This window comes from Calliopsis andreniformis, chromosome 2 (assembly GCF_051401765.1).
Source record: "Calliopsis andreniformis isolate RMS-2024a chromosome 2, iyCalAndr_principal, whole genome shotgun sequence".
In the NCBI taxonomy this organism is placed as follows: domain Eukaryota; kingdom Metazoa; phylum Arthropoda; class Insecta; order Hymenoptera; family Andrenidae; genus Calliopsis; species Calliopsis andreniformis.
The window spans coordinates 1,725,884-1,748,780 of NC_135063.1; the positions used below are offsets into that span (position 1 = coordinate 1,725,884).

At 30.2% G+C, this 22,897-nt stretch overlaps 2 protein-coding genes across 9 annotated transcripts; one reads left to right on the top strand and one right to left on the bottom strand.

Annotated features, from left to right (window-relative positions):
- Positions 1 to 834: 834 nt before the first annotated feature.
- LOC143188044 (uncharacterized) lies at positions 835 to 9,845 on the bottom strand. Its single transcript, XM_076392075.1, has 13 exons — positions 9,787 to 9,845; positions 8,445 to 8,496; positions 8,211 to 8,334; positions 7,861 to 8,007; positions 7,001 to 7,179; positions 6,130 to 6,336; positions 5,814 to 6,035; positions 5,197 to 5,389; positions 4,622 to 4,832; positions 4,225 to 4,531; positions 2,237 to 2,382; positions 1,875 to 2,091; positions 835 to 1,053 (listed from the first exon to the last, which is right to left on the bottom strand). The coding sequence occupies exons 1-13, from the start codon at positions 9,843 to 9,845 to the stop codon at positions 838 to 840; spliced, it is 2,280 nt and encodes a 759-aa protein (XP_076248190.1). The 3' UTR covers positions 835 to 837.
- A 75-nt stretch (positions 9,846 to 9,920) lies between these two features.
- Positions 9,921 to 21,005, top strand: Sqd (RNA-binding protein squid). 8 transcript variants are annotated; one of them, XM_076388316.1, is made up of 10 exons: positions 9,921 to 10,160; positions 13,446 to 13,481; positions 13,780 to 13,820; positions 14,025 to 14,152; positions 14,333 to 14,479; positions 14,571 to 14,702; positions 15,124 to 15,391; positions 18,071 to 18,142; positions 19,836 to 19,951; positions 20,133 to 20,273. In XM_076388316.1, the coding sequence occupies exons 1-9, from the start codon at positions 10,036 to 10,038 to the stop codon at positions 19,901 to 19,903; spliced, it is 1,017 nt and encodes a 338-aa protein (XP_076244431.1). In that variant the 5' UTR covers positions 9,921 to 10,035; the 3' UTR covers positions 19,904 to 19,951; positions 20,133 to 20,273. The 8 variants fall into 8 exon arrangements, with proteins under 8 accessions (XP_076244431.1, XP_076244447.1, XP_076244412.1 ...); XM_076388332.1 differs by having other exon boundaries at positions 15,124 to 15,349; XM_076388297.1 differs by lacking the exon at positions 19,836 to 19,951 and having other exon boundaries at positions 20,133 to 21,005.
- The last annotated feature ends 1,892 nt before the right edge of the window (positions 21,006 to 22,897 follow it).

A 22,897-nucleotide genomic window follows, 5' to 3' on the forward strand; every position in this document is an offset into this window, starting at 1 on the left:
ATTCATTTATCAAGGATACAGACTTAAAACAAAATTACTATTTTCATAGTTGTACATCGAAAAAATGACTGAATGCAATAGAAAATAATTTGAACATACATGCAGAATCTACTTAATAATTTCTTTATATCAAATTTCATATAGTAATACGTATAAAACAACTGCACGTACATACATGGGACATAACATGTTCGCGTGGAATATAGAACAATTTTGCAAATTACATACATCTTTAATAACATACGTAAGCTATCCGTAAAATCTACATCACATTATATGTACATTTTGAAATAATTTAAAACACAGAAAAATGTTTAAAAAATTAACTTCTTTCGCATACATATTTTTATTCTAAAGTACACTTTAATATATTTTTAGAACTAATGAAAGTTTATACTGGTTAATTTATTACATAATGTTAAGTTAGACTAAAAGTAAAAAAAGTTGCAATTACAATTTTTAAATACATAAAAATAAATAAGTGAAAGTTAAATGCCTTGATTAAAACCATTTAATGTAGTTTTGTAATATTTTTCCTATCTCCACTAATTTTATTTAAAACAGAAAAAAGTGATTTAAAAAACACTATATAATAACAATAAATAAAATTAGTAAAAAGTATTTATATATATATATATATATTGAATGAAATAAAAAAATAAAATTTAATCTTTTATACAACTGTTTTCATTTTCTCATTTTTCAATAAATTTTCTTCTATCTACAATAATAATCACGAATAATTTCATATCAGTTCAACTCGAAATCACAGCTATAATAAATTTGTTACATTTACTAAAAATCCTCTCTTATTTTGAGTGCCTATATGGGCCTAATTTAGAAAGCTAAATGTTTCCTGTTCTCTCTCATCAAGTACAAAGCTCGTAAGAAAGCACGATAATTAATTTCTAAACGACGACCTTTTTCGACGGCAAAACATTTGTGCACAGCATCTAGTTCTTTGTTGCTGATTAGTTGTAACATACGTCTTATAGAAAGTGCTTTAGTCAAGCATTCCTTCGAAACTGTACCAGTATTCTCTTTATCATAATCCTAAAATTAAAGAATAATGAGATTTAAAATCAAATAATTCTTGTTAATTATTAAAAAATTGCTACGATTTGTGGTATATCAATCATGATATTCACATCAACTATTTATCACGAGAACAATGTACGAATATTACGAGAGAAAAATGTACTTTTTTCGATTTATGTTTAACAACAGACTTTAGAAATATAAGTATTTGAGGAGTTAATTTTTAAAATTCTATAATTTGTTTATAGAACTGATCATAGAACGTGACCTATAGCTGAACGGTAATAACAAAAAAATATTTCTTATACCGTTTGTTATAACATTTGAAATTCGTGGTGCAAGTTTCAAATATACATATACAAAATGAAATAAAATGGAATTAAAAATATAAATAAATAAAAATAGTAAAAAATATAAATATAAGTGTATATTTTTAATTCTTACACGCGGATAATCTATTCTAACATAATCGAAGCACTATTGTGCATTATGTATACAATTAATTTATATAATTTCGATTATAGAAACTCAATAAATATTTTTTCAACATTTTGCAACACTAATATAAATGTATAGCATACTGTTTAAAGCACACAAAATCAACTATTAAGAGCTATTCAGAGTTGAAAAAAGTATTTGATGCAAACTCTAATGAATGAAATTTTCTCTATGTTCCTTTGCTTTGCATCCTGTTCGACAACTATTTTATTACGGTTAAAGTAATTTTTATCTCGTATATTCGAATCAGCAGAAAGTTTATATGTCGATGATATTTGATTCGTCCCCCTTATACGAAATCTATTTTTAGACGATGCATGCTCTACATGTCCGCTGACCTTGAACAGCTCTTTTAGATTTGGCTCCGTAACTCTGGACAGTTTGTCCATTGCCATCGTGACCATGTGCCTTTCATCGAAGTTCAAGAATGTTTTGGGAGAAGCTTCTGATGGCACATGTTGCACAGGCACTAAAAGTGGTGCTCGTTCTAAGCTTTCTGTAGCAACAGCTTCCTCGACAACAGCTCCGAATTTCACATAATCCACGTAGTCCGATCTTTAAGAACCAAAATTCAATTATATTATTATTCACAAATCGAAAAAATTATTAAACACAAACAGAGAATTGTCATATTGATTGCCTTAATTATTGCAATATAAAAACCATTTCATTATTTGGAATTTAGATAATGTTTTCATACCTTGAAGGAGCTTGGAAAACGTTCATAATAGTTCCCATTTCTGTGCACGACAAATTGCAACGCAATTGATCTAGTCCCCGCATAAATTCGGTTCTTGTAATAACGAGTTCGTTGTGTGCATCATATTGACGCATAAATTCGGTAACCTTTATATGAAATGAATGTACAAACGAAAGACATTAAATTAAAGAAAGCTAAATATAGAAATAATATTACATATGTATAAGGTACACTCAGTAATGTATATACATAATATATGTATTCAATAATTTGTACACATAGAGGCTGGGTTTGATTGGATAGTAAATTAGACCGTGGGAAAAGCTAGAACATAGCTCCATAGCCATTACAAACGGTATAATTTTAAAACTTTGATATGTATTATATATGCAAATTATAAACATAAAATGCACACATTAATCAAATACACGTTACATTAACATAAAGTTTTAATAAATTAGATGTTATTAATTGTTGTTCATTTCATTCATAATCAGTCGTATGCGCCAGGGCTATACCGAATTATTATAGTATATGGATCGAAAACTTTGTAGTTGTATTACTGGTATCGGTTCAAATAGTCTGGTATTTATAGTAATTATGTAAATGTCTGTGAAATATGAACAATTATAGTAAAAATATTTCTCAATTATTGAAAAAGAAACTGCATTTAAACCTAACGGCGTAGCGGCTCAGTGGCCTTCGGATGGCGACCAGGCGACGGCCTAAGGTCTAAACCTACCTCCCTTACCAGGAAAAGCCCGATACCCCAGTAGGCCAGCCCAATCCTGTCCTGTGTCAAATAGAGAGTGTAAACAGTATACAGGGTGTCCTATTTGAAGTTTCGCACGAAATCTTGGCAATTTCTTAAATTAACTTAGAGAAGATTTCGCGACCATCACAAGATGCCCCCTTTCCTCTCCCGATATAGAGTAAATTTTATTTTAAACATTTTTTTAAACGAGCTACAGTTTGAGAAATAATTGCATTCGAAACTTTAATGGAGACGCATTGTGTGTAGCAATATTCTGAATATTCTATGTCCCATGATATAGTATCCAATATGTTTCTAGTTTACAGTAATAATGCCTTAAAGTTAATATATCTTTACGCTGAACTAATAATCAGAGGATTCTGTAATTTTACAGATGCATTGAAGAGCAATAGTAGAACCAAAAAGTTTTAATACATTTTGTAGTATCTCTCACGATTTAACTGTTATGAAACTAAAAATCCGAATTTTATTCTCTATGACTATCTCGGATTTTTACAGCTTTATAAAAGTTAAACAGTAAGAGATATAAGATAATATATTAAGGCTTTTTTGCTCTATGGTTGCTCTACAAATCTCTCGTAAAATTACAGAATCCGCCGACTGTTACTTTAGCACATGGACATGTTAACTTTAAGACATTATTGTTACAAAATGAATGGCATCGGATATTATGTCGTAAGGTATGTTGTTACATTTAAATTCCCGTACCTTTTAAAATATTGCTATGTCTATCGTTTACACCCTGTATATAATTGTAAAAACCTACATAATTAATTAGCTCCACATTTTGAAGCGAATCGGATATTTCTCACTTTTTGGTTTTTTGTTTACAAAAAAAATTTGTTAAGTTTGTCTTTACTTTTCTCATTAATGTTCAAGCCAAATGAATACTGATTACGAATTCATAAAAAGATATTTACTTTTTAATATTAGCTATTATATTTTTACTATCAAATAGAAAGCGATCCGATTCACCTTGGTCTACCGTAGTATCTAATCAATTAATATGCTGCGACTTTGTAACTGCATATTATAAATTTGTTAAAAAACTCATCAATCAAAATTGACAAAGAAAGAAAACGTTTTATCTGGAAAACTAAAAGTAACTTCCTTACTTTTATCTGAAACCATTTTTTGTGAAATTAAGTAAAAGCCTTGAAACTTCATGACAAGTTTACACTATGTAAGATATTCTATATGTCAAATAATTTACCTTAATTCTTTCACGTACAACTTTCGCTTTGATTTTAGCTAAAATTAAAACAATATTTTTCTCATCGGTATCAGCTTCTGGTGGCGGTTTCTCAGCATTGATTCTCCTTTTCTCTTTCAACATATCATGATACAAAGGCTTTTCAATTTTTCTTGATTCTAATTCTTGTAGGAACCAAACGTAATTAAAGCCTAAATCATTGTTATATCTTTGTTCTAACGCAAACTCCTCTTCTTCAGAAAGTAACACTGTTGCGGTAGTTAATACTTGTCGCAGTTGAGAACGCGATACGTGTCCTTTATTATTGCTAAGCATTATTTAAAAACAAAATTATAAGAATTTCGTAATTTCAAATCTCCAAAAATACTAAAATAACAGAAGTTAAATTATCAAATACCGGTCGTAATCTTTAAAAAATTGCTTCAACAAAATTCTTCTTTCTTCAACGCGATGTCGAACTTTTTGTAAAGTATCTTCGCAAAGTTCCCTTATGCTTTTCGGCTCACATTGCCAATTTGTCGTTCCTTTTCGACTTAGTTCTGCTATTTCTTTTGGTGGTGATTCAACTTTCAAATTTGGCAACTTTTCTAATTCCTTCACAGTAAATACTGAAGATGAAATACAAATTATGTGTGAAATTACGTAAATTTTTTTTAAAACAATCAACCATATTAAGAGACGCGAACAATAAATTTTATCGATTTCAAAAGGTTTTATAGTTTAGAAAAATAAACAAGTATAATTGTGAAAGAATAACTATGAAATTACAATTCTAAATGTACTGAACTATTCAATTCATATTTATACGTGATTACATTGCAACTTTGTTTTGCAAACTTTCGAATTTTAATATAGTACTTTAGAAATATACTTAGGTCTATTACAAGCAGCTTTAGAGAAATATAACAACTCAGTATTTTATAAGTTGTAGATCGAAAACTTCGTTGATACATTTTATAGCTGAAAGGATACCTTGATCGATATCATCTGCAAACGTGCGCCAACATACACGATCTGGGTCGTTTGGATCTTTATAAAGTGAAATTAAAGCGTTGATCTCCGTTTCTGCGAGATAAAGACGTCCTATGCTAGATATTTGAAGGGTGTCCAATCCTCTCTCAAATTGTGATATCGTCACTTTTCCAGCATTCAAAGGATCAAAGCTCTATCATTAGTTGTATCTATTATTTTTTCGTTAACTTTTATTCAGGTATTATTTATATAGGTATTTGAAGTATACTTTTTACTATAACAAATATAAATAATAGATGAAAAAGTAAGATCTTTTCTTAAATTTTTCACCAAAATTCTTAAAAAGATTGAATTAAAATAAAACTGCAAATGTAACATATGTATCTACAGAGACAGATCTACAGAAAATGCTAACAACCATTCATAAAAAGAGTCTAATATAATGTAAAATTAATTCAAATATATTAAAATTATTTGAGAAGTTATAGTACAATATTTATTTTCTGCACGGACTCCCAAAAGTAGTTATATCTTTATTGAAGCTTTTCACAAAATCTAGACGTATTTAAAAAAGGATCTGAAAAGTGCTTTATGTCATGATTATTATATTATTCTACCTTGAAAAACTGAGAAATACGTATTCGATTCTCGAGAATATGTCTTTGAATACGTTGGATAACTTCCATTAAAGGCATCGTTTTTCTGGGCTCTTCCATTACCGGATGAAACACTGTTTGCTTTTCGAATACTTTACTAGGTATGATTCTACCGATTTCTGGTCGCGGAAGCTTTGGTAACTCTGCGGTAATGATTCGGCCAGGAAATTGGTCAAGCAGTTCCTTTTGTATGGAATAGATAAGAAATTTACAATTATATTCAAACGTGAACTGGCAAACAAGATTGTTCGTAACATGCATAGCAAGAAATAATTACTCCACCAAGAGATAACATTCCATGCTTGTCTAGGTAAGATTGAACTTCGTCAATTGCTTTCAAGAATGTCACATAATTTATCGTGTAGGCATCTTTTGCAAATCTTTTTACAAGTAAACAAAATTCTTCGGAAGCCAGGGCAATGCCCAAGAATTTCAAAATTCGCCCAAAATGTGAGAACGTTACAGTACCAACATTTTTTGCAATCTATAAATAACAATATCAAATATACATTGTAAATCGTACACACATAAACATTTTGTGGTCAGATTGTTTCAATACTACCACTGCAAATGTATTATACAAATAGTAATCTCAATGTTGAAATTATATCGCAAAATAAACTTGTATTTAAGAATCTTGGAACAGTTATCAAGACTTCAGAGTTTGTTAAAATATATTAAATAAAAGAAGGTTGATTAAAGAACTATCCTATCTTATACCCTATAAAATGTAATACTTAGTAATAGATTACAATTTTAAACAAAAAATAAGAAATAAGTGAGTAATTTTCTTACTTATACATTTTTTTCGTATTTTCTAGTAAATGCTTCAATAAAATAATTCGAATCTAACAATAAACTAATGCATTTTTCATCAAAGAAACGAAGAAATAAAATATACTAACAATAAGTATAAAGTATAGTTGAACAGAATGCACTATAAAGATTTTATGTATACATATTTTTAATTGCGTAAAATAATTGAATGATTATGTTAAATATACTTGCCACGCGTGGTCAATACTAAACATATGCTTGAGCAATAATTGGTAATAAAAACAATATAAAATTTATAATTCAGTGCCTACATATATGAAAAAAAGATAAGTATTTTAATATTAATGGTTTAAAAATACTTCTACACGCACTAATTCGTAATCTTGAAAATAGGGTCTTAACACGAGCCTCCTGTCCTTTACGAGAACAGCAATCTGAGTAATAATAAGACATAATTTCCGATGTTCAGTAGCACTTAATCGATTCACGTGGTCTGGATCTTCCCATTCCAAACCCGTTACAAGTGGTTTGTTTTTGTCAAATTCAGGAACTAGAGGAAATATGGGGATGCAATCTTATATTTATGAAATTAAATGTTACTTATAAAGCAGAAGTGTACATATAAATTTACATTTTTCCAAATATTTTTATACATTGCAATAAGCAATGTAAAACAAACTTTTTGAAACGAAAATTGACTGAGATGTAATTTCTACATACACAGGTATTATATAAATAAAATATTTTACGATTTGAAAAGTACATGTGTATATATAGCGATGGTAGATGAAGATTTATAACAGGGTTATAACAGGAAACGAATTTGGTGACGAGAATGAGTTCCCTTAACGGTACTAGGTCAGGTATATTCGTCAAATACGGATTCCTTTCTTTCCAAGGAAGAAACCCGTTTATAATCTTATCGAAAAACTTATAAAGTATTTCTTACGATTTCCGAAACTTAATCGTATTTGTTGATGAGCAAATAATACTTGTGGTTCATTAAAAAATCAAATATAATATAAATATAATAAAAGTAAAGAAAAATAATATAAGAAAAATATAACATAGACATTTTATGTAAATACGTATATATGTATAAAGTATAACGTGGACAATATTTAAAAATGGATAATATATATAAATATAATATAAACAATATCAAACACATGATACTTACTAGGAATAAATTAAAATCTTACTTAAAGTTTCAATAATAAGTTACTCGTACCGCTATCGTGAATGATTGTGCAAAATTGTGTATAAAAAATCCGACCATCTTGAACACGAAAATAATCAGCTAAGTCACAAATTTCTTTTTCAGATAATCCAATTTGATCTTTCAGTGGGCCAGCCAAAACCGAAAGAAACTTTGACTCTGCACAACAATATTACGGATTTATATTTAATAGTTGTAACATACGTAAATATTAAACAAAAAAGATCTATAATCAATAGAAAGGAAGGACTTGAAAAAGTTTCGAAAATATGCGTTATACAATTTTCTGTTCTATTCAAAGTGAAAAATTGAAATTTCAGCAATGATATGAAAAAAATGGGTGAATAAATATACAATTATACCTGAAATTAAACAATTATTGTTAGGATCTAGAGGTTTATAGTAATTCCATAGGTTAAAACCCACGCGAAATATTGCTGCCCTTATTTTATTGCAAGTACGCCAAACATCTTGTAGTCTCAAAACCTGTGGGCAGAACTTACATTGGGTGCAAAGGAATAGCCAAAATATATTACATATGTGTACGCCAATGCGCTCGACATTCTATTTTAAAGACGTAGGGGGAACGGTATTACCTTCTGTTCCTCGGGCATTTCGAATATCAAATGGTAAACCTTTAAATATAGCCTAAAAATTTAATTCTATGAAAAGTTACAAATTTGACAAAGCATCGAACAGAAGTTTATTCGTCAACAAACAAAGAACAAACGCATATTCTTGTATAAACGTAAAGTGTCATTTTCAATCATTGAAATGGAGAATAACATTAACAACTAATGTAAAGCAGCTAATAAAAGAATGTGTTACTGAATTAAATGGAATAACAGGCAATAACAACAATACAATTCAGATTGTAGTTTTGCGAAACTAATAAACTAAAAAATAAAGAGGCTACATAACCCTAACGTTACAACAAATTTATAATATCGTTTATTCAAGGTTTAAATATATAGCGGTCACATTTCCAATTAGTGTAAAATCAACATAAAACGAAAAACCTCTTCTAGATGAACCATTACGCGTCTACCACGTGGCGTCATCTACATTGACGCTAGCGCCAGTTACTAGCGTCTGTGACGCATCTAACAATAGGAATCAGAATCAACGGTTAACGTTTCCCGCTTTTATTAGCAACGACATGAAAATCTTATTTGATTACTGAAATTGAAATGAAATAAGAAAATAATGAGCCAAAAATATCGGTACACAGGAAAATAATATATAAATAAATAAAACTATTCTTCTTAAATACTATTTTATTGATTTCTTAGAAATTAACGCGCAAAGCATTCTGGGAAATAATGCTACTGAATGGTGCTGGATCTTTGACGAATTCCTATTGGCTGATATGTACTACTCAGCGTTTGTCGCCGATCTCATTGGCTCTTCGCGTTCGTCCATTCCCCACACCTCACTACAATCTTCGTATGCATGCCATTATGCTTACCGTTCCCCCCTTGGCGTCACAAAATGCCTGGTAGACATTGATTGGTATAGCAGGGGCGTAACTATGTCTTAAAATTTTAACACCCTGTTCGTTGTGTAAAAATAAAATATATGAAGTTATCTTATGTTTGATATGAAGCTATACGAGGATCACTGTTTATAAAAAAAAAATTTATATATATTTATAAAAACAAATACGAGGATTACTAGAAGAATTTTAATAATATCAATAATATTAATCAAATATTGATATATACGTTTCCCTTAAAGCGTAACTACATATCTTCTGTTTTGTATACCTAATATTGCATAAATTAAAAAGATTTGTTGTAAATGAAACTCGCATAAAAATAATGCTTTGAAAAACATATAATTGTTTATTAAACAATACGTAAAACAACTCAGCACCGGAGAAAGGTTTGAGGATGAAAATGTAAACTGGAATGGGATAGAATGGTAAAGGTACGGTACTGAGCAGTGAAATCTGATTGGCTGGGCGAGGTATTAGGGGGAGGTAAAAGAGATTCCATGATGCTTTGCGCGGAATCTCCGGAGTGGAATTGAGCGCAAGTCGTACTTCTCCCTTCTCCATTCGGCGGCCGATCAGTACGGACGTGAGAGTGTTGTTAGCTCGTGCAGTGTATTTAAATTTCTTAAAAACACGATTTCTAATTGTGTTTTAAGTGTTTTTATTTAAAAATAAATAAGCTAGAATATATAATGGCCGATCAGGAGAACAAGGACTTCAGCGAAGATATCGCCGATCAAAACTTTGAGCAGAACGGTGAAGCAGAGAACGGCGGCGGGGACGCCGCAGAAAATGGCCAAGAGACGCAAGAGGACAGGTAACATTTTTCGCCCTAAATCTCGATTTTTCTACTTAAATTAAACGTCATTTATAAAACTGTCGATTTTAATTCACTTGATACTGTAAACGCGCGTTTTGAACTTGCATTAAAGCCTACATACGAGAATTGCTTTGTGTGGTATGATAATCGCGATGACAAAATGGCGGATACGCGAGGTTCCCAAAATTATAATCCATTTCCATCAATTATAAAGCGAATATTGCTGGTGTTGCAATTTACTTATTTTACATTGCTGCAGTATGGAAAATCCCTAGGCGTTAATCTTTTTTTTCTAAACAAACTACAGAAGCAATAATAAAAGGAAGTGAGTCGGTCAAACAAGTAGGAATGCCGGCCGCAAGTTTAGAAAGGGCGCGCCCACGCATTGTTGTAAAGACAATAAGGAAGAAATAATGAATTTGATTAAAGAAAGAAATTTTCCGTATTATTTTGTCGCACTTTGCCTGGGCTCGTTTCTGATCTTTTGTTACGATTACATTGTATCACGTTCCTGGTATTTTTCCACGCACAAATTCACGCACTCATGCGTCAAGCCAGAACATATATTAAATATCTTACACAAATTTAATGAGTGTGTAGACTGTTCAGGGAGGGTAATGCGCAATGATATTTCATTGTTATCATAGTATCGTCGTGACATTTACTAGAAATGTTAATAGATTATAAGAATTCTTGGTGGCTGGTGGCACAGCACCTTGCCTTTCCCCTTTTTCAGCGTAACGAGATCTCGAGCTGGACGATTTTCCCACCAACGATTTTAGTCTGATGTCGATGTCGATGTTGATGTGTACGGAACACAGTTTATGTAAATATCTTGTAATATCACATTATTACATTCGTTCTTATTCTATGTTCATTATCGCAGCATTTTGGGTTCTATACCAAAGGGATTTGACTTTTTTTTTCCTTGTATCCCTACAGCTTTGGATTCTCACAAACTCTTACATAGTTTGGGGTATGTTTTTGCAATATGGGTAAGCTATTTTTAGATTGTAACTTGTAGAACTAAAATGATACCGGGAAAGAAGATGTAACCTTCAAATTTAACAAAACTTACCTTAAATATTTGTTGTAATGGCATAGTAAAAAATGATTATTTCAAATATTGAAACATGTAACTTTCTTTATGCTTCATTGACGTTACTCTTGTACCATAAGATCTAAGAATTTGGAGGTGTGCTTCCTCTCACCCATTGTGGAATTATTTAAGTGCGTGTTAAAGGACGTGATTTCTATGCATAAAGTAATAAAAGCAAATAACTAAAGGCTGGCATTCCACTATTAATTATGACTGTTTAATATATGAGAGACAAAAACCAAAATAGATATTGCATGTTGTTTATTGCAAAATTAATATAAGGTAACTTTAAATATAAGAATAAGTATATTAGTTATAACTTTATATGTGCTGTTGTTGCGAGGTATACATTTATCTGTTTAAAATTTTGTAATTTTGTGTAAACTCCTTATTTCTGCTCTCCTTCCTAGTTAATTCTATTCTAGTTTTGTAATTCATGAAAAGAAGTTGTGATTTCATCAGTGATAAAATTTGTACACATTGTGCAAATAATAATTGTAATATTTTTATAGAACATAAACTTTGAAATGCATTTTTGGCCAGCTGAGTCTTCCTCATTGATTCATTGCAGCAGAATTCTGGTTAGTCAATTGTTTACGATTGACAATATGTACGCTTACCTGGGATCTGTGAACTGAACCTTGAAGCCTTATGATTGACTTCTGAGTCTGAATTATTGTGAGAAGTCTACGTCAAGTTCAAGTCCGTCATGTTTCGTCACAACACAAGCACTGGAAGTCGAGTCAATTACGTCAGATCAATAAGTCTCGCACAGACACACACTTGCCTGCTGGGTCACGCGTAGAGTAATTTCTGATCCGATGTCAATGCTGTTTGGGCGTGATCAAAGCACAGAGTCACTAGGGCCAATGCGAAAAACTCCGATAGGTCGGAATGCCATTAACCCAGTTTATGTGGCTTGGTCTGCAGGTGGCAAACGACCCAGTGCGATTATGGCGGGCGGCTCGCAACCGGCTAACCGTGACCCGACCAACAACTGATTACCGGCGAGTGACTGGTGCCTACGGTATTTATCACCAGCCCTAGATGATATATGAAAAGATCGATCTAAGTACAGACAACTACCATCACACTGCCAGAAAAGCAAAAAATATTGCAGCTTGTTACATTTTTATATAAAAAAGGCTGAAAAGTATATCAGGGCTTGAGACATACTTTGCTGATGACTAAACAAAGAAAGAGAGAGAGATATACATATAAATAAACGTCCAATATTGTACACATATAGATACTAAAAAGATCAAGAAGTGGCCATTATTAACTTGTATTATGGAAACAATTTTTTTAGCTTTTTAATAGAGTTGCAGTCTATCTACCATATGCCAATTCTTTGGGCCAATCAGCAGTCAGAGTTCAACTTGGAAAAGTTAAATCTTATTTCCTTTAGGAGCAGCCGTATGTCAACTGGAGTTATTACTATTGTTCGGGTTCACATGAACATCGTGAAAAGTACTTTGCTCTCTCATTGCGTTAATTTTTACTATATATTCTTTTTTTCCAAGTTTTTTCCATTAATTTTTGTTGACATGCACATTTATCTGAAGTTCAAATCAAGGTCTATGTGGTGTGCAAAGCAGTCTCTTCTCATGGTTGTTTCTTATAATCCTATGTTTGTTATTAAGGACAAATGCATATCTTTCTTATAATAAGCTTATATTAGTGAGTTCGTTTATTCTAGGAACGTTATTTTCATGATTTTATCATTACCGTAACTACCAAATTAAGATAATTTTATTCTTGCAAAGATTTTTATTCTTCCAAATTTCAAAGTAGATATTAATGTAGGTCACTTAATTAACTGTAGAATACATTTATACACAAGTATATATTTATATTTATGTCCATAAGAAACATTTAATATAAATTACATATAATACCTATTGAATAAAATTCCTTACCAAAATGTTTAAAAACTTATCCAGTGCCCCTTTTCCAAGTGATATAATACTGATCTATTACATTTCTTGTATATTGTCAATATTAAATTTTAATATTTTAACTTTGATTCTAGTTTTTCCAGGGGTCAAGTCAAACTCCTTTTTCGAATATAAATGGAAATAATTTATAACAGAACTTAAAATTTTGATTCAATCTTAGTCCTTAATAATAATAATAATATAAATTTCAAAGATCATTATAAAATTCATTACATTGCTTTCCAGGTCATCCGGAGGTAACCAGGATTCCCTGAATGATAGGTACATTCAATATTTATTATTGTTTCTTATTTTATTTTTCAATTTATGCATGACAGTGAGTACGTATAAAATTTAATATCACAATTGTATGAAGTAATAATTTTACTAAATTATTCAAATATAAGTTAAATTATAATTGCGAAAGATAAATAATAGTAATTGTTTTTGCTATTTTTATTTACAAAATAGATTAAAGATTTCAAGAATTTTTAATATCAAAATCTTTATTTTAATATTTACGTACCTTAAATTTTCATTCAGTTTCATTCAATTACCGTTTTACTTTTACTTTTCTCAGGAAATTGTTCGTTGGTGGATTAAGTTGGGAAACTACAGATAGTGAGTATATTTGTTATTTTATCTCTTTCTAAAAAAATTTTTATACGATTTTTAAACAGTGATGTTATATCTTAGGACACCTTCAGATGATTTTAAATCATATGAGATTAACTTATACCTACTGAGTTTTCATATTATATTAACATAAAAAGAATAAAAATGTAGTTTTAGTATTATATTTTAAATAAATCTATTAATTTACAGAGGAATTAAGAGATCACTTTGGCACTTATGGTGACATTGAAAGTATTAATGTGAAAACAGATCCTAATACAGGACGATCGCGAGGGTTTGCTTTCATTGTTTTCGCAAAAGCTGAGTCACTAGATAAGGTAAGCAACTTAATGGATTAATGAATTGCACGTAAAATTATATAATGTGATGATATTTTTAATTGTCAGTTCTGCTACTGAGTTATTTGAAGACATTCCATTTTCTGAGATAATATATCAAAAAATAAATTTGTAAATGTATGAATCGCAGCATATTTAATAGAAATCATTTGTTTCCAGATTATGGCAGCTGGTGATCATGTAATTAATAATAAAAAAGTTGACCCAAAAAAAGCAAAAGCTAGACATGGCAAAATCTTTGTCGGTGGTCTGTCGACAGAATTGTCAGATGATGACATTAAGAACTTTTTCTCCCAGTTTGGAACTGTAAGCATTTTTACTATTATTTCACTTAACACAAATAACTATCAACATTTGTTGTACAAAAATGTGATGACATATGTAATGTGTATCTTAGATCGTCGAAGTAGAAATGCCATTTGACAAGACAAAGAACCAGAGGAAAGGGTTCTGCTTCATTACGTTTGAATCCGAACAAGTAGTAAACGAATTACTGAAAACACCTAAGCAGACAATCAATGGCAAGGAGGTATGTGCAAAAGAGTACAGTTGGTTGCATTCGAAATAAACTCTTGATTTTGTTTTATAACTACTTCATTTTTTAGAAATAATTTTCGAAGTATTTGTTATCTGAAATCTAATAGTTAAATACTTTATATTAAATTTATCACACAACCTAAAATTATATTTATAATTATTTATTTTTCCAAGTTTGAAGTTTATTTGAGAAATTAAAGAAATTAAAGAAATTCGTAATTAATTATTTGAAAAATGCTATTACCTCAAATAAATTGATATTTTTCATATTTTCGAATAACGTAATCAAGAATAACGAAACCATTTTTATTTTCATTTCAAATAAAATTTGCTAAGTCTGATAATAAATGTGATTAAGTATTGTTAATATGTACATATATCTTGTACTAAAAGAACAAAATGTTTGTACATAGGTTGACGTAAAAAAAGCCACACCTAAACCTGACGGTATGGGAGGAATGCGTGGCGGTGCTGGTGGCCGAGGCGGTCGAGGCGGAAGAGGTGGTAGAGGTCGCGGTTTTGGTGGCCAAGGCGGTTGGGGACAAGGCGGATACGGAGGTGGATACGGCGGCGGCTACGGTCAAGGCGGTTATGGCGGTGGCTATGATGGATACGGAGGAGGCTACGATTATTACGGCGGTGGGTACGGCGGCTATGGTGGTTACGACTACAGTGGATACGGTAATTTTATTGATTATTATTAAAGAACTTACACGCGCTTATCGCTGTGTAGGATTATTTCAAAGAATTTCGTTTTTTCATTTTATAATAATCAATAGCAGAAATTTGTCTGCTGCTACCGTCCCAGTGTATTCGGCAGACGATAGCATAACTTTAAAATTATTGTACGTTACATCTATTAAGTTCAACTTATCTATTTTTCTTCTATATTTTTTTCCATTTATTTTCATTGCTCTTATTCAAAAAGTTCTATAGAACTCCGATATTATGGATATCCACTGTTAAATCTAAAAAATTGTGTCATGTATACATACTCAAACTTTAACAATACCAAATAATCGAAGATCATTTTGGGGTATCATTTTCTTTAAATGAAATACTTTCTTACAATCTTTATTAATAAATTACAAGACGAAACTACAAAACTACTTCTCAACAAAAGATAGAACTATAAAGTAGAGAAAATCAGTACACTATTTGTTTGCAATATAAACATGCTTTATGTAGAACAACTTTTTTTTAGTTCTAGATACTATACAAAATAATACCTTATTAAATAAGATCTACCCCAAAATGAGCGTCATGTATAATTAAATATTTTCGATAAAAATTTTTGAAACCGTAAGACTCAAAGTTCCTATAACTTCAATTATTTACTTTGAGTACCATGTATCTTACATATAGTTAAAATGTTTATGACTTGCATTCAAATCGTCTGCCTTGATATATAGTACTACAAGGTAATATATGAAATGAATGATTAAAATTGGTATTGTATGGTATGTATCATGCAAAATGACACAAAATGAGTGATATTAAACATAACTGATGCTGCAGAGTGAGCGCTGGTTCGCAGGCGGATCAGCGGTAATTTTCGTTTGTAAAATTACCTTATTTAAAATCAATAATGTATTAGTTTTTAGAAATATGGTTAACTATATGATTTTAGAAATATTAACATTTTTTAATTCGTAACGGAGTAAAGTTTACATTACTTTGACAAAGTGAACCAGCAGCTCAAATATGTAGGAACTGCATTCGGATTATGTTATTTTGCTCCAGAATATATTACTACAGGCATTTTTTTATATTTTCTTTCCTTTTTAAATGTTGATCATAACAGGGAAGTCATCAAAATTTTAATGGAGGTTCGACATAATCCGAATAGTGAATCCCTACTTCCAGAGGGTTGGCTGTTTTTGAGCTGTGACCAACTAACCTATTCTAACAATTTGCTAAGTTAAATTCTTTGATGCCTTATAAATATTTATCTTATATATACATATATATACACACATACATGCGAATAAATAGAACGTTAACAATAAATTGGATATAAAGCAGGACCATATAATATGTAACAGTGAATGTGTGAAGACAAACATTTCATTAGAGTCAAATCCAGCAAATTGGGAATTGTATAATTGTTTTATAGATCACAAATATAAATTCTACATAATTATTTTCATTTTTTTATCTAAAATTTTTTCCTAACATACATCAGTTATTATAAATAACAAATTTTTCATAAAAACAAACAGATAGGTATACAAATATTAATATTTCATACGTTCACTGATTGATGTCAGTGAATCCGTGGAATAATTTAATTCTTTTACATGTTGTGTCTTGTACATTCTACAGACTCGCTGACTTCAAACTCACGCAGTCACTGTAACATAATTATATGTGAATTTAAAATGTGTAGAAAACATTAAAGCAAAACTACACAGGACGATACGTCGTATGAAATGGTATATTAAACCTTCTATCCTCGCTTTTTCAAGTCCTGCCACATTTCCTAATATATGCATGATATTTCACATATTTCCACATTTCATGTGACCACCTCATTTATAAAATTTAACACACACCTTTTCAGTAGCAATGGATTTTTAACACTTGCATTGTGTTTGACTTGTTCTTTTTGTCAAATGCTTTTCACTGTCTTTGGCATGATTTTTAGTTATTATTTGTGAGGATAAACGAACAAGTCATTTAGAATAAAGAAATCTAAAACTTAAAAAGTTTCAGATATGATTATGTATATTTGTTGCAAAATCATTTCATAGCAGTTACGTCGCGTGAAGAATTTAAATATATATTTTATTTTGAACAATACGATATATAAAAAATTATACTACGGTATAAGTTTATCCATTTGCGTGTCGACCTTGTACACACCTCCTCTCCCTGGGACAGTGGCGAATCATTATATACGTATTACACTGAAGTTTTTTGCTGTAATTTAAAAATTTTCAAGTGCATGCCATTTCTTGTTAACATTTTATATTGAATAATTGATTCAAGTAGTGTTTCAATAGTTTTATCAATTTATAAACAGCCTCTGCACTTATGTTTACATAGTAAATGTGCAAACAATGAACCCTTTGGAAGATAAGATTATCTTCTAGTATTAGTGTCATTAAAATAGCTTGTTACGTGATATAAAAATTTCATATAATTTGATTATACATAACGTATAATTTGAATAATAAGTGTTGAACTTGAGAAGATTTTTCTTAATGCAAACGCAAAAATGCGTGTCTTGCACATTAAAGATGATTGGTATTATTATAATGGTAATATATATATTACCATACAAATGAAAATATAGTTACCGGTACATGTTAATACTGACCCCATTGTCTCTTGTACCGTGTGTTCCATGAAACGCAGACGGCTATGGCTATGGCGGTGGTAGTTACGATGGTGGCTACAGTGGTGGGCGCGGTGGTGCACGCGGTAAAGGTACGCATTAGCGTTCCTTCTCTATTTGTTTGTATTTCCTCGACCGTCCCACTTTGTTAGCATATGTTTCTAAAATCATATTCAGTTGTTATCAATTATTTTTCATCAATCATTTTAATCCTATCTTCTATGCCTTCCTCCTTTATCATCATTTCCTTCTATTTTCTCTAACTCTAAGTATGTGTGTACATGTACGTGTGAGCATATGGAATTTATGATTTTACTACTTTTATACTTACGATACTAATCAGGATAATAACAAAATTTCAGCATACGATGATGCGCATCACTGAATGCGCAAAAAGAAATTTAACTCTATACCTATAATATGAAATGTATTTCATTATTTTCTAATTATTTACAAAACATTCCCATTCCTTATATCATTTTTTCTAGTAAAGAAACATTGTGTCTATACCATTTACAAATATAAATTGTATGGTGTACTTCTATTCATACATTCGAATCATACTTCTGTGGGAAGTGCTACATTTTATTATATAAGTTTTTCTTGATATCAATACTTTTCATGCTTACAATGCAAAATAGTATATTGCTTATTTAAGAATTATATAAAACGGTAAATGTTGTTTTCCAGATATTTCTGCATCAACTTAATTAAAAATCTTCAGAAATAATGAGTGAATAATGTACAGGTAGCTTTGTACCATTTATTGTAAGTTCGCACAACTGGACGTCCGATGATGTTCATGGATACCAGCTACGAGCCATTTGTATAAGTACCTTAAAAAAAATAGGTGAACGGACATCAAGTTGCGTAGATATAAATTAGAGAATCAAAACTAAATTTCATATTAAGTCAGTCTCTACCATTTTAAATGAACTTTACAGTAAATATCGTTAAAGTTTTTAAATGTGTTTTCAAATTAAAAAAATTATTTCTGAAGTTTATAAGTTTCAATTATTATTTATTATCGTTTTTACTAGTTTCTCTCAGTAAATATGAAGAACTTGATACAAAATATTTTTCGTTGGTTTCTAATTATTCTTAGAAATCAATTTAAGTATCTTCATTATTTTTATGTGTACTTCAATTTGTTTGGTTTAAATCTGTTACGACTATTTGTAGAGTGGTATACACAATGTTTGATAGATCACTAAAATTATACCAACGTCGCTAAACCTATTTCATCTTTCTTTCATTTATATTTCCTTAACCTTAAACATTTCTGGTTATTTTATAGAAATAATTTCAATTATTTTTGTGAATAGTATGTTAAATTATACTGGCACAACAGTGTATAACAAATTTTCTAGGAGTAAAGTAAAAGCTTATTTAAGGTTATTTTAGATTTTTTAAGTAATTTGAGAAGTTTCTTAAGTATAATATATTCGATACAACAATCTCTTAGTATTATTCCAGCATGTGAAGATCCCAGAAATGTGTAAGGAGAAAAGGAGAATATGAATCAGAACGCAGCCTGCAGCTTACTACCTTAGCCTGTAGCCTCTATGTAGATTCTTTGTAGTTTTATATCCATTACGTTAGTCTATTATATTTTTACATTATTTAGTACTTTATTCTGTTACTGATAGAAGTGTGCGTGCGTTAATTTTCACAAATAGACCTTTTTGTGGTCTTTTCTAATTTTCTGAAAAAAAAACGGGTAAAGGGAAGAAAAGGGAGATAGTGAAGTTGCTGGACTAACGTACGTCATGGGTATTGTTTCAGGAGGCTCAGGCTACGGCGGGAAGCAGAGGGGAGGTGGTCGTCAGAACCAAAGGCACCAACCCTATTAATGGAAATCATTCATTGCGACCGCAATGCAATTCGCATTGTAACCGCTGGTGAGTCATCATAGCTTTCCTGACATCTATGACTTCAATATCGATAACCTTTCTTTTCCTTGTCCAATATCATGTACATGAAACAACTAATTATGGTCATATAGCTAAATAATTAAAACGTGAAAACGCGCGCATAGTGTTTGAATACAATAATTCATTTTAATATTTGTTTTCTTTACAGGTTTCCTGTCCTACAGTAAATCTCATAACTCGTTAAATCATCATTCCATTAAACCACGCCACTTTCAACAAGATTTTCAACAACGCAGATTACTGCCGCAAAATAAAACGAATCATCAGGAGTCACGACAAAAACTGTAATAGCTTTACATCTTGCGTCTAGCAATACATCTGTATTATCGAGACAACAGAAGCAAAAACATATATACATATATATTATATATATATATACATATTAGGTACAGGATGCTTTCTTCCATCTCTTGTTTACCCTTTTGTACAAAGTGAAAAATACTTCATATTTCTCATTTACCTCTCTCATTTCATCTTGTTTATCATTAATTTTTTACCTCTAGTACGTTATGTCGTTTAGCGTAAGGCTCTGTTGTATTATAGTACGTTTGTGAGCATATTAACGTTGTATGCTGCCGGAAAGTATTATAGACGCAGCACAATGATAATTTCAAACGTATGAACGACTAAATCGACATTTTGCCTTACGATGAAATATTGTAACGTAATTTTTGTGCAAATGGGAAAGCTAAAGATGATAGGAGATAATTTAAACACGAATATTAGGAAAAATCAAGTTTTCTTATTCACACATTTGGGACTGTTGAAGAACATATTATCGTCCCCAATTTTAACAATAAGATTATTTTAATTTGTCTATAAAAGTAAACTTAAGAGGAAACAAACCCACTATAGAAGAGTAAGCAGGCAATGTACTTTTTACACGGCTACGTTAAGACAAAAATGAGAAGTATCGAGTTGTTTATAGATTGTGTGAGGTATGAAATGAGGTAAAAAGATTATTGCTTCCTTATTGGTAAGAAAAAATAGGATAAAATAAATTCATTTTGTGTACATAATATATCCCGCGTATGTTTGTATTTGTGTTAACCGATCCTATAATAATTTAATTTTGCGAAAATATAAAAATATGTACACAATATTTCTTTAAAACATAGCGATGAACGTCTATGTATTAGATTTAAAATAAGACTGACACGGAGGTTTAGTGAATTTGTATTGCAAACAATATTTTGCCGATTCTACTACAAAATGTGCATCGATCTATTAGGTATCTTTTCAGTTTTTACTCTACACTCAAGAATAACATATGTACATTATATTTATATATCGACAATTTCATTCTAAACAAAAGATCATCGTAATAAGGTTTTTAAAGCAAAAGAAAATTGTATTTTTCTCAAATTCAACACTGTTCCATGTCACAAAAGTATTACATTAAAAAAAAGTCAGAGAAAAGAAGTCTTGCCTTTTTTAATTTCACAAATTTGTATAAATGTGCGAAACTCTGAAATCTATTGTTACTCAGAGAATCCTCCATTCTGATTTTACTTTCTTAATTACACGGAAAATGTTTCTGTATAATTTTTCACATATTGCTAGATTACTTGTGCCAAAGTATAGGTCCATAGCAAACATTTCGATGGTCAATAATTTTCTGTTGTGTTGAACTTGAAAAAATAATGTATATATTTCACTGCTCTTGTTTTTACATAACTCTTCATTGTACTGAGTTTAGTATTACTAAATTTAATAATCCAACATACTTTTTAAACATATGTCGGAAATGTCACGGGTAAGTTTAGTACTAATGATAATAATGAGGTATATAAAGTAACAAAAGTTTATTCAAAAGGAAATTAAAACTTCATTTCATTCTGTTACAAATAACTAAAGGATATATACATTTTCTAATTACATAATTATATGTAATCTTTAATTAAAACAGTGCATATACATGTTTAACAAAATATAAAAATAGAGAAATTCAAACAATTTTTTGTAAATATAAAACATATTTATGCACATCATAATTACACGAGTCATGCATGTATAAATAAATACCCAAATAAAAATGAAAGATTTTTAAAAATGTCGTTATCAATTGCAATTAACTTAAGAACGCGAAGGTAATAAGATAAAATATTTATTACTTAAAAATTGTTTAATTAAAATAGTTTTTAGTCGTTTTAATAACGTTTTTAATGTCAAATGTAAACGGATCTATTTTAATATCAAATTGAATATAAATATTTTAAATGTAGAATCTGAATTAAGAGGCTAAAATATATTTATAAAAGTTTCCATAATATATATAAATGCATATATACAGCTATCAATGCATTATTAAGCCACTTATCTAGAAACAATTTTTTTACATTTCTGAAAATTTTAAATTGTTTTTTCATCAGTTATGAATCGTTTCTCATTTCTTAAAAGGTCGCTTTTGTGTATTATTTTTTATAGGTTATGGTTGATAAACTGTGTATATTGTACATCAATTGAGTACAAACAAATATAATCTATTTTATTCATTGTTTTGTGTAATGTCATTAAAATTTTACTTTGTATATTTGATTTAATTGAAAGTAACAATAAGTTATGCGCGTAATGTAAATACTCTATAGTCAGCTGAAAATTTACTAACAGTATACATGTACACACATTCTGAACCTCCGAGTGTTGGCAGTGTTTATTCTAAATGCTGTTAGCATTGTAAGTGCTTGCAACATTCATTAGTATTAGATTTTCAGTTAAACTGATCACCTTATAGTCAAAATAAGGCAATGTGTACATATATAATCTAGTTATTTTTTTATTATCATTTACACAGCCACTCTAGTACTAGCCTTGCTGAACAAAAAACAGTAACACTGCAAGATTTTGCACTAGATAGACAGAGACACACAATGCTGCGTATTTTTTCTACCACGTGCAAAATCGGACTCTAGC

Coding starts and splice junctions, on each gene's coding strand:
- LOC143188044 (XM_076392075.1), bottom strand. CDS start 9,845: ATGGAATCTCTTTTACCTCCCCCTAATACCTCGCCCAGCCAATCAGAT. Junction 8,335..8,444: donor AAATGCCCGAGGAACAGAAG/GTAATACCGTTC, acceptor TTCTGCCCACAG/GTTTTGAGACTACAAGATGT. Junction 4,833..5,196: donor TGCAGATGATATCGATCAAG/GTATCCTTTCAG, acceptor TTTCATCTTCAG/TATTTACTGTGAAGGAATTA.
- Sqd (XM_076388297.1), top strand. CDS start 10,036: ATGGCCGATCAGGAGAACAAGGACTTCAGCGAAGATATCGCCGATCAA. Junction 14,703..15,123: donor AGACAATCAATGGCAAGGAG/GTATGTGCAAAA, acceptor GTTTGTACATAG/GTTGACGTAAAAAAAGCCAC. Junction 18,143..20,132: donor CGGTGGTGCACGCGGTAAAG/GTACGCATTAGC, acceptor TTTTCTTTACAG/GTTTCCTGTCCTACAGTAAA.